This window comes from Pogoniulus pusillus, chromosome 28 (genome assembly GCF_015220805.1).
Source record: "Pogoniulus pusillus isolate bPogPus1 chromosome 28, bPogPus1.pri, whole genome shotgun sequence".
NCBI lineage: Eukaryota > Metazoa > Chordata > Aves > Piciformes > Lybiidae > Pogoniulus > Pogoniulus pusillus.
The window spans coordinates 17,005,590-17,017,973 of NC_087291.1; the positions used below are offsets into that span (position 1 = coordinate 17,005,590).

The 12,384-nt window shown below is 48.6% G+C and overlaps 1 protein-coding gene across 7 annotated transcripts in view; it reads right to left on the reverse strand.

Moving 5' to 3' along the window:
• The window catches only part of PPP1R9A (protein phosphatase 1 regulatory subunit 9A), a 133,777-nt gene that overhangs the window by 53,763 nt on the left and 67,630 nt on the right, over positions 1–12,384 (reverse strand). For all 7 annotated transcript variants that reach the window (XM_064167053.1, XM_064167054.1, XM_064167055.1 and 4 more), the window contains exons 3-5: positions 8,071–8,203; positions 6,827–6,947; positions 1,980–2,084 (exon numbers count right to left, since the gene is read on the reverse strand). In XM_064167053.1, the coding sequence (XP_064023123.1) occupies positions 1,980–2,084; positions 6,827–6,947; positions 8,071–8,203 (359 nt within the window). The remainder of the gene's footprint in view (positions 1–1,979; positions 2,085–6,826; positions 6,948–8,070; positions 8,204–12,384) is intronic.

Genomic DNA, 12,384 nt, shown 5'->3' on the forward strand with positions numbered 1-12,384 from the left:
ATGTAACTCAAACTGTAAACTTTACACCAAAACACAGTCACCTGTCATTACACCACCATTTCCAGGAACTTTTCTCCTAAACAACCTCTCTCAAACAAAACCTTGATCGACTACCCCCAAGATTCTCTGCAGAACCACATCCCAGCCTTACTCCTCAGCACCGTGTGGGAACAGCTGTGTAATTAGAATGGAACTGTGCACAGCAGCATCTAGCACCAGCATCTGGGGGGAGGGTGGGGGGGGGGGGTCTGCACATTATTACCACCACTAGTTTAGTCATGGTTCAAAAGAAGTCAGCCCTCAAAACTCATTAATTAAAGAATTGAGTTGTATTCCCTAAGAGGGGAGGAGTTGGAAAGAGAAGCAAAAGGGTTGAGCACAGAATGGTTGCTGCTTTGCAGCATGTCAGAGATATTTGGGGATTAAATCTTCAGTGAAATGAATAAGCTGTAAACTGTATTCTGTTTGATAAGCTATTAAAGACATCAGTGGGAGTGCAGAGGGGTTTAAATGGCAAAGCAGTTAATTTCTAGGGAGACACTGCTCTTACTCATTTATCAACGTTTGCCAGCCTTGCTCTGACACTGGTTCAGAACTTGACTTGCAGCCTCTGCCACATTTTCTGGCCTAGAAATTATTGTATGGATTTTTAAAGGGATGCCTTTTAGTGAATCATAGAATGGGCTGTGTTGGAAGGGACCTCCAAAGGTCATCCACACCAACCCCCTCTGCAGTCAGCAGGGACATCCTCAAATCAGGTTGCCCAGAGCCCTGCCAATCCTCACTTTACCTCCAGGGATGGGGACTCACCTACCTCCCTGGGCAGCCTGTGACAGTGCTCCAGCAGCCTCCTACTGCACAACTTGTTCCTCACCTCCAGTCTCAATCTGCTCTGCTCTCATTTCAAACCACTGCCCTTGTCCTGTCCCTGCAGGCCTTTGCAAACAGTCCCTCTGCAGCCTGCCTGGAGCCCCTTCAGGTCCTGGCAGGCTGCTGTTAGGTCTTCCTGGAGCCTTCTCTTCTCCAGGCTGCACACACCCAGCTCCCTCAGCCTGTCCTTTTAGCAGAGGTTCTCCAACCCTCTGGGCATTTTCGTGGCCCTCATTGTTCCATCAGGTGAAACACAGCATTGGGACAGAGGAAAACTCAGAGGTGGTGGAGGGACTCAGGCAGCTCAGTGAGTTAATTGTGGGATATTACTCTCCTGATTCAGTAGCTGTTAACACTGCTGTATCAAGTACTCTCTTCTCTGTGCTGAGTGGCAGCTGAGAGCAGCAGAGTGCTATCTACCTCACTCCTCCAGCCCTGGGTCAATAATGCAGCCACTCTCCCCAGTAGAAAAGCAGAAAGGAGATCGTTGGCAGCAGGGTTTCCTACTGCTCAACACCCATGACCTTCATCACTCCAGCTAACACAGACAATTAGGAGATTTAAAGGTGAGGAGCTGAATGCTGTGTGCAATTTCAGCTTGATTCATAAAATCATGGACTGGTCTGAGTTGGAAGAGATCTCCAAAGGCCATCTACCCCAATGCCTCTGCAGTGAGCAGGGACATCCTCCACTAGAGCAGGTTGCTCAGATCCTTGTCAAGCCTAACCTTGAAAATCTCCAGGGATGGGCTCTCGGCTACCTCCCTGTGGCAGTGTTCCAGCACCCTCACGGTGCAGAGCTTGTTCCTAACATCCAATCTAAATCTCCTCTTTCATTTCAAACCATTGCCCCTCATCCTGTCACTACAGGCCCCTGTAAACAGTCCCTCTGCAGCCTTCTTGCAGGTCCCTTTCAGTGGTCTTGTTTTAAAAATCTAAGCCATAATACAAATCTCTAACACCAGAGCTCATCCCTGTCTTGGGATGAAAGCAGAGAAGGCACAGAGGCCAAAACCAGATGCCACCTGAGCACACTGGCAGCACACCTGAGAGAGCAGCCAGGCAACCTTAGGTAATCAAGCACAACTCCTTTTGGTCTCCAGTACTCACCTGACTTTGCCTTTCGTGTTCCTAAGAACTGTGGCAGCAAAATTTTGGGTAACACCAACCAGACTGATGCCATCAACTTCCACAATTTGGTCATTCACTTGGATCCTTTGGGAATGAGAAAAGAAGAAACACAAAGAGAGAGAATTAATTGTGTGAATTCTTGGTCAGCTTGCAGCAAAGCTTAGCACAGAAGAGATGTTTCCAGTTTGATTTTCAGCAAAGACTTTAAACAAACACTCAGGCATAAAATGACTGAGGTAAACATGAAAAATGCATCATTCCTTGCATGCAGACAGCTCATACATCCAGCTTCATTACATTAAACTCATTCATCCATCCAGTTTCCCATTACAATTAATAGCATCGATCAGCCAGTTGCTCTCCCTGCCTCCAAAGGCAGCAACACAAAACTCTTGCATTTGGCATATGACTTAAATTAAAAGAGATACTCAAACAGCTCTTGTGTCATTCTTTCCTAAGCCAAGCTTGAACAAAACAGCCTAAGACACAGCTCTGGTATTTTCCTGCTAATGGGATAAAAATGTGCTTTTTAACTCAAACAACCTGCTCATCTGGGGAGAAAAGAGTTTGTGCATCAGACTTCACCGTGACATACTCCCTTAAAGTATGCCATCAGGCTTGCTCCAACAAGGATCAATTCCCAGTCTAAGTGTGATCTTCCTGCTCACAGGAGGAGCTTGCACTGGTTTAAGGAGGGTTCCCTTTGAGAGCAAACACTTGTTTACAGCTGATGCAGGAAAAGCTAGGCAAAATGAAGAAAGTGCTGCTTTTATCTGCAGCAAGCACTGCTGTGAAATCCCTGCAGCAGGCAATGGACCCATCTGGATCACAAATGCTTGGGAGGAGGACTGACTGCTATACCAAAATGCCCTCTAGAAATGCAGCAAGTCCTGTCACTTCAAGAACTAAGAATCTACACATCCATGTGTCTTCCTCATATATAAACACCCAAATGTACCAAACAACCTGCAGCTGTTGTCATTCACTGCCTGCAGCAGGGGGATGGAACTGGATGATCCTTGAGGTCCCTTCCAGCCAAAACCATTCTATGATTCTATGGTTCAGGTTAGAGAATTCAAAAGGAAGTCTCCTGTCTGTTGCTGCTTACCTTCTACACTGCCCAGACCACACTACTCTCACAGCCAAACTCTCCTAGCTCTCCTCTTCCTTGGGTATCTCCTCTCCACCCCCACTCACACTGCTGCTCTGTACCTGCACCCTACCCCTAACCCCCTGAAACAAGCCACCACAGGCACCATCTGGGCCAAGATACTCTCAGAGCCATGTTCTCTGGGCAGCCTTCTCTCCACAAGGAGCTGTAGACCTCCTCTGGCTCCCAGACCTGTTTCCAACCATGAATGAAAAAATTAGGCTGAGGTTGGCAAAGCCTGAATTGGAGCTGTTTAACTCCTTTTAGCATTAATGAAAGTGGTAATTCTTCTGACAGCTCTTCCAGTGCTCCTGACTCAAGTCTTTGCCTGTATGAAGCAGCACTTCCACAAAGCAGCGACTACAGAAGCAAACCAACTCAAGTTGAGCAACCTGCTTGTGCCGTTACTGCTGTCTGCTGAACTGCTGAACTGAACCTGTGCAGAGACAATGTTTAGAGTCTTTTTCCAGTTAAGAGCTGTGCAATGTTTCAAAACTGTTGTTCTCTGTTATCAAAATAGTTTCAATTGCGAGTGACTCATCACCACAAAAGCCTCAGAGCAGCAGCTATGAATTCACCCAGAAGATTTTGGTTTCCATATTCACTCTGCTCCCCAGAAACCAGCAGTGCCCTTGAGCAGCACAGCAGGCAGCTGTGTGCTGGGCTGCAGCCAGAGGAGTGTGGGCAGCAGGGAGAGAAATGGGATTCTGCCCCTTGGCTCTGCTCTGCTCAGACCTCACCTCAAATCCTGCCTCCAGTTCTGCTGTCCCCAGCAGAAGGAGGACACAGAGCTGTGGAGTGAGGCCAGAGGAGGCCACAAAGATGATCCAAAGTTTGCAGCAGCTCTGCTGCAAGGACAGGCTGAGGGAGCTGGGGGTGTGCAGCCTGGAGAAGAGAAGACTCTGGGGGGACCTTACAGCTGCCTGCCAATAGCTGAGGGGATCCTACAGGAAGGCTGCAGAACAACTTTTTGTAAGGGTGTCCAGCAACAGGACAAGGAGGAATGGTTTGAAGCTGAGGCAGAGCAGGGTCAGATTGGATCTTAGGAAGAAGTTCTTCAGTACCAGGGTGGTGAGGCTGGATTACCCAAGGAGGTTCTGGCTGCCTCCTCCCTGGGGCTTTTCAAGGCAGCTGATTTCAGCTGAGAGGTGGGGAGCTTGGAGTAGAAGATCTCTAAGGTGCCTTCCAACCCCAAGCGTTCTGTGAGTAAGCCAGGGGTGCTCAGTCACTGAGAAACCCTTTTGGGCAGATTCTGGGTTCCATTCCCTGGGGCTTTCAATAAAAGATGGAAGTTATCCTTCAGACATTGTAGTTTCAGAAGAGCCTAGCTGAAGATTGCTGTGAGGTTCCTCAGACTATCTGATGCAGCTGCTGAAATCTACTTTCCTTTGCTGTGTGTTGCTATCAATGTTAATGATTGAGTAGGCTTCTCAAAGCTAATAGGACCCTTTACAGTTGATGCACTTTATTGCAGAACTGGCTGCTGCTAACTGAGAGGATGACATATCCCTTTCCCAAGTGAATGATCAATCAGGTTCTCAAAGAGAAAATCAGAGGGCTATTTCTCAGCTGGCTGAACAGGCAGTTGAAACCCAACACAAAATCTGAATGGTCAAAGGAAGATGCAATTCTGTTCAGCTGACAAGCTCCTTTCAGATGCCAACCAGGGAAATGAAAGAAGAGATTTGTGAGTGAACATTAATATCTGTAGCCCAAAGATGTGGATATTGACAGGAAGAGGAAATACAGATCATCACAGAGCAACGTGAGTGACTGATTAGCAGCCAGAGAGCTTCACACAATGCCAGACACAGCAACACAGAATGGCTGAGAGATCAAATCCTCCAACCTCCCTGCCACAGGAAGGGACAGCTCTCAGCTACACTTGGTTGCCCAAGGCCTCAGTCATGAGCTTAATGCCTTCTGGCTGAGCTCAAGCATAGCTTTCAGAAAAACCTTCACTTGAATTTAAAGCAATGGGTGAAATCCTGAGGTGTCAGCTGCTTTACTTTCCTTCAGCACTTTTAAGCCTGTGATAAATCAGTATTTGGCTTTCAATCTGCTCTGTCAGTGCCAAAGAGCTGTAGAGATACCTGTGAGCCCACTCTGGAAGACAGTTTGCTTCAGTAGTTTCAGAGCAGTGCTATGAAACTTTGCAAGCCCCTGCCATGTGGAGCCTCCTGATTTCATTTGTGTGGTTTTCCACAGCAGAACAACCTTTTCTCTTGCCTGCCTGAAACCCTACAGGCATTCACCAAGAAGGAACAGGTTACTGCAATCTATTTTTCAGAAGAGAGAACCTTTTAGAGCTGATTCCTACTCCATCTCCCTGTGATTGTGTTTGGCATTATTTATAACTACTATAACAAATCACAAAGGGCTAAGAATAGAAGAAGAGGATGCACAGAAGTAGATTCAGTTGTTAATGTGTCAGATAAGGAATATTTTACTGGCATCCTAATTTACAAATGGCATGAACTGGAACAAACACAAGAATCATATGTGTTGGAAGACCTGAAGGGAGGCTGTAGCCAGGTGGGGTTGGGCTCTGCTGCCAGGCAAGCAGCAATAGAACAAGGGGACACAGCCTCAAGCTGTGCCAGGGCAGGTCTAGGCTGGATGTGAGGAGGAAGTTGTTGGCAGAGAGAGTGACTGGCATTGGAATGGGCTGCCCAGGGAGGTGCTGAAGCCAAGCCTGGCTGAGGCACTTAGTGCCATGGTCTGGTTGATTGATCAGGGCTGGGTGCTGGGTTGGACTGGATGAGTCTGGAGGTCTTCCAACCTGCTTGATTCTGTGATTCTGTGTCTGAGGACACTTTCCCTTATGAAACTGTTTCACAGTGAAGTGCCCTTTCTTAGCTTCTCATGAGAAACACTGGCCTGATTGTGGCAGGCACTGTGTAATACACAGGGAAGTCTGTCCCACATGCTAGGAAATATTTATTGTACATTGAAAAGGAATTCCTTAATCTGCACACACTAAGCAAGCAATTCCAGAAGGATTCAGGTTACAGCTGAGAATTGTGTGTGTGAGACTACAAACAGCAATTCATTTCTGTAGTGGGCAAGATTTACAGTGCAGCTTCCTATTCCAACTGATTAATGTGCTTTCAGTGCTGCAGGGGTGAGAACTGAGCTCTGCATCAGAAAGCTAAGCACAGTCAGAAACAGAAACCTGTGTTAGGAAAATTGAAAGGAGATGTATTTAAGCATGAGGATACACACAGCACTTTGCTAATCAAATGTGGAGCAGAACTCTTGTTCAGAGGTGCTAAAAGCTGCTTGGAAAGCAGGAGAACCCCTTGGAGCCCAACACCTTTAAGCTACTGCTAGAGCTGATACTCGGTTTGGCATGCCCAGCTTCGCTGACACCGACAGCTGGGGTTCAGTAGCCCCCAGCACACACCTGAGGCAAAGCTGCTCTGCCTGAAGAGTTTAACCTCTGTGCACCAAGTGCCTGCTCATGATCATGGCAGGTGTGTGGACTTTACCAGGGACATCTCTGACTTTTAGAGCTCTGAGTTATCACAACACACATCAGGAGGGCTGGGCTGGATGAGCTTTCAGGTCTTTTCCAACTGGATGTTTTCTGTGGTTCAACAAACACCTCCTGATGGAAACTGGAACTCACAGTAGCTCCTGCTGGGCAAAACTGCAAACACTGAGGCTAGTTTACCTGCCATCTCTTTCTGCTGCCCCACCTTCAGTTACTGTCTTGACAAAAATTCCCAGTTTTTCCAGGCCTGCATCTGCTCCAACTCCCATTCCAATGATGCTTATGCCAAGTCCATCCTCATCTGTGAAAAGACAAGTGTAAGCAGAAACTCCTTACATCTGATTTGCACACTTACTTCCCAACTAAACATTGATGCTTTGGTTCCTCTTCATTTTCTATGCCAGTACCATTGATTGGCTTCCTTCTGGAATCAATGGAAGGGCCTGCACCTGGGTGGGTGCAATCCCAAGCACAAGTCCAGGCTGGGTGGGGAATGGCTGAGAGCAGCCCTGAGGAACAGGACCTGGGGGTCTGGGGTGAGGAAAAGCTCCACAGGAGCCTTCAGTGTGAGTGCAGCCCAGACAGCAACCCTGTGCTGGGCTGCAGCAAGAGCAGTGTGGGTACAGGGCAAGGGAGGGGATTCTGCCCCTTGGCTTTGCTCTCCTCAGACCCCACCTGCAGTCCTGGGTGCAGTTCTGCAGCCCCCAGCACAAGCAGGACATGGAAGTGTTGGAGCCAGTCCAGAGGAGGCCACCAAGATTCTCAGAGGGCTGCAGCAGCTCTGCTATGAGGACAGGCTGAGAGAATTGGGGCTCTGCAGCCTGGAGAGGAGAAGGCTTGGAGGAGCCTTTGGAGTGGCCTTCCAGTATCTGAAGGGGGCTACAGGAGGGCTGGGGAGGCACTGCTGACAAGGTCTGGGAATGACAGAGGAGGAGCAATGGGTTTGAACTGGCAGAGGGGAGATTCAAACCAGGTGTTAGGAAAGGGTTCTTTGCAGTGAGGGTGGTGAGACACTGGCACAGGTTGCCCAGGGAGGTTGTGGCTGCTCCCTCCCTGGAGGTGTTCAGGACCAGGCTGGATGAGGCCTTGAGTAACCTGTTCTAGTGGGAGATGTCCCTGCCTATGGCAGGGGGTTGGAACTGGCTGAGCTTTGAGCTGCCTTCCAACCTAAACCATTGTAGATTCTATGATCCTAAATCAAATCTATTCTACTACCATTTTAATTGCACACCAAACCCTTCACCCTTATAAGTAGCTTAGAATAACAAACAAGGTTGGACTTGATGATCTTAAAGGTCTTTTCCAACTGAAACAATTTCTTATTCTGTGAACACATTGCACAAAAGGCTGTGTAAAACCATGGCTTAATGGAGTGCCCCCAAACAACTGTCTTAGGGAAGTAAAGAGCTCCACAGACCCCATACCTTTTTCTAGCTCAACTGGGAACAGCTCCAGCTTCTCCACACGCTTCTCCAGCTCATACTCAGCTGATGCAGCCACTGGGTCAACTTCATCGTTTCTCCTATCATAGTCTTCATTGGAGTATGTATTGAAAACCTGTGAGAACAGAGCAAAATCACTCAACTACCCACTCCAACAGAGAATTCCTCCTTAGGAAAATCATAGGTTGTGTAATCAGTGCTTTTTCATTCAAGTTGCCAAAGTCAACTGAGTAGAAATGATTGATTTCTTGGTTGCTTGTCATTATAAATGCAGAAGAGGAGCTTGAATGACTAAGTTATTCTATATGTGCATTTAAAAGACTTAATTCAACTCATTAATAATGCACTTTGTGGCTGAGGAGAATCTCGTGAGGTTCAGCAAGGCAAAGTAGAAGATCCTGCACCTAGGTCAGGGCAATCCTAGATATCAACACAGGCTGGGGGATGATGAAATTGAGAGCAGCCCTGCAGGAAAGGACTTGGGGTGCTGGTGGATGAGAAGCTGACATGAGCCAGCAGTGGGCACTTGCAGAAGGCCAATGGCAGCCTGGGCTGCATCTGAAGCAGCGTGGCCAAAGGTGGAGAGAGAGGATTTTGCCCATTTGCTCTGCTGAGACCTCATCTGCAGTGCTGGGTCCAGCCCTGGAGCCCTTAACACAGGAAGGACATGGACCTGATGGAGTGGGTTCAGGGGAAGCCATGAAAATGATCATGGGGCTGGAGCAGCTCTGCTGTGAGGACAGGCCAAGGGAGCTGGGGGTGTGCAGCCTGCAGAAGAGAAGGCTCCAGGCAGACCTAACAGCAGCCTGCCAGGACCTGAAGGGGCTGCAAGCAGGCTGCAGAGGGACTGTTTGCAAAGGCCTGCAGGGACAGGACCAGGGCAGTGGTTTGAAAAGAGAGCAGAGCAGATTGAGGCTGGGTGTGAGGAACAAGCTCTGCACCAGGAGGCTGCTGGAGCACTGCCTGTGAGTATCACTAGAGATTCTGTTCCACATGAGGTATGTACTTTTTAAGCAGAGCAATATACACAGCCCTGGGTATTTTTGACTCTAACCAGGTGTACCAGTTCAGCTCAGCTCTAAAGCTGTCATTTATCATTGCCTGCAGTAACCTGATTATTTATGCTACTTTCTATCGTACTTCCAACATGAGCACAGCCTTCAACCAGAGACTATTTAGACCTTCAGGAATTTTCCTCCAGGAAAAGCAGGTTTTCTCATTGTAGAGGTCAGAGTTTGGCAGCCTGGTTCACTGAACTGCCCACATTTAACAGCACTGAAAGAAAATACATTGGTGGAACAGGAGAACAGTTGGACTCCATGATCTTAAAGGTCTTCTGCTTGCAAGTCTCTCTACAGCCTACCTTCAGGGAGGAGGAGAAGCTCTGAAAATGCCTGAAATAGGTGACATGTCTTTTTTGAAGAGTCTTTTCTCTGTGATGTGGTCCCTTCACTGCAGTCAAAGGGAGTGAGTCAGTGAGGAGGAGCCACCACAGGCTTCCTCCAGCTCCCCTGGCTTCACGCTCCCCTACAGCCTGCGTGGGCAGCAGCTGTCACCAGCGCTTCGGCAGGGAAGCACCAGGGAGACAAAGCCTCCCGAGAAGCAATTGCAGGGGTGAGACACAGATGGGAATCAGACAGTTGCAATATTGACAGGATGTGATGGTCTAACAGCAAACCCAAGCCTGGGGGTTCCCTCAGAAAGCTCTGCAGGAGAAAGGTCTGTTTCAGGCAGCTGTAACTCCGGCTAAAGGAGCTGCATAGATGAGTTTGGTTTCTGAAATACCAGAAGTATCTGAGCTCTGGGCTTCTCCATCCCACAGAAACCTCTTCTGACACACAACAGAGAGCCAGGAGTGACTGCTGCCATGCACAACTGACCTCTTCAATCGCCTGATGGACACCAGAAAATACTCACTCCAGACACTGCTGCTGACATTGCCAAGCAGTGCTCCCTTTCCACAGACTCTGGAACGTGAGAGCTCTGCAGGTGCTGGGAGCTGACTTCAATGAAGCATTTAAGGAAACCAAACCACTGGAGGTGCAGCCTGCCTCACCACTGCTGCCAACAGCAGTTCAAACCCAAGAGGAGACAGAGGGTGTCCTGCAGCTCAAGAACGAGATAGACTAAGTGACAACAAACTGCTGCAAGAGGGAATTGATTGTAGGCTCTAACTCTGACCACCAAAACTCTGCACTTGCAGGATGTGAACTTGCCTGTGCTGCACCCATTTAGGGTCCAAAACCTGTTGGAAACAAGTGGGACTGTAACCCTGTCCCACCACCTCTTCATCCTTTTTAAGGGAGCCTCCTTCCCTGGAGAGATTCCAAACCCACCTGGACACCGCAATGCTGCACAACCTGCTGTGGGGTGACCCTAGCAGGGAGGCTGGAGCAGATGATCTTCAGAGGTCCCTTCCAACCCTTCTGTGCCTGTGTGATTCTGTGACTAGAACTTCACTCCTGTCTCAGGACAAAGCAAAAGCATGTGCCCACACCTTGAGAGCCTCTCCACCCAGAGAACAAAGCAGCAGATGCAAGAAGATGTTGCTAGCCACACTGCACAGCAACAAATAGATCACTGAAACAGCAACAGGAGCATTTAAGAAGAAAATTTGCTTCCAATGTGACAGCTGATCTATTTTATCAGCCTTTTGGCAAGCCCCTCTATTGCCAAGGTAACAAACCAGCATGCCCAAGAACCCATTGTATCTTTGAGCAGCAAAATAAGCATGCGAAGGAGAACATCTGTAGTGAGCTGGGTTTGACAAATTAATTGTACCACAGCAGAGCCTCGAGTCTGGACCTCTGGTGTCTAAATAAGCAATGGAGAGCATGAGGCAGAGCTGCAGTTCCAGGATGCAGCCATTTCTTCCCAGATCTGCTGCAGTATTTCTCCCAGAGCCTTGCATGGCTGCCAATCGACATCGTAAGTGAGGCTGCTATTTTCCTCCTGCTTTCAAGAATGTGACACATGAGCTGGCCAAGAGTAAATGCTGCTTCTGGTACCAATTAGTACAGCCTGCCATACAGTAGCAGTGTCACCATTAATCAACACGTCTGTGTTCCTTCTCCCAGCAGCCTCTCTCCCTCTCCCTCAGCCTACAGATGTCCAAACACGGAGTGAAAATCACTGAATGGGACCTCCAAAGGTCACCAAGCCCAACCCCCTCTGCAGCCAAGCCTCACCTTGAATATCGACAGGGCTGGGGCCTCAACCACCTCCCTGGACAACCTGTTCCAGTGTTCCACTACCCTCATGGTAAAGAACTTGCTCCTAACATCCAATCTAAATCTACTGCCACGAACCTAAAAATGCCACAACTCTTCTCAGAAGCAAACATCTAAAGCAAATACTACTCTTTAAACATTACTACCATTTACTTCTCTAGAGAGACTAAAGGTTCAACTGGAGTGGAAGGGTTCTTCAAAGGTCACCTTGTCCAACCTCCCCTGCAGGCAGCAGGGACACCTTCAACTAATCAGGCTGCCTGGGGTCACATCAAGTCTGATCTTGAATGCCTCCAGGGACAGAGCCTCAACCGCCCCCCTGGACAACCTGTTCCAGCAGTTCACCACTCCCTGTGCAAAGAACTTCCTCATGTCCAACCTACCTCTGCTCTGCTCCAGTTTCAAACCACTGCCTCTCATCCTATGGCTACAAGCCCCTGCACATTCACTAGAAATGAACCTATGAACCCAAAGTTTCAGGAGCAATTCCTCCTGTTCAATCACAGACATCAGAACTCTCCCTATGGGGAGAGGCTGAGGGAGCTGGGATTGGTTAGCCTGGAGAAGAGGAGGCTCAGGGCAGACCTTATTGCTGTCTGCAACTACCTGAGGGGTGGTTGTGGCCAGGAGGAGGTTGCTCTCTTCTCTCAGGTGGCCAGCACCAGAACGAGAGGACACAGCCTCAGGCTATGCCAGGGGAAATTTAGGCTGGAGGTGAGGAGAAAGTTCTTCACTGAGAGAGTCATTGGACACTGGAATGGGCTGCCCGGGGAGGTGGTGGAGTCGCCGTCCCTGGAGCTGTTCAAGGCAGGATTGGACGTGGCACTTGGTGCCATGGTCTGGCCTTGAGCTCTGTGGTAAAGGGTTGGACTTGATGATCTGTGAGGTCTCTTCCAACCTTGGTGATACTGTGATACTGTGTGATACTTTAAAGGGAAAAAGAGTGGCACAAAAATATTATAGGCATTAATTTAGAAGGATTTGCTGGATAAGTAGAAAGGGTGAACCCACATTTTTTTGGATGCTCTGTACAGTTATAAGATGGGATGAGAGAAACTTGCACTGG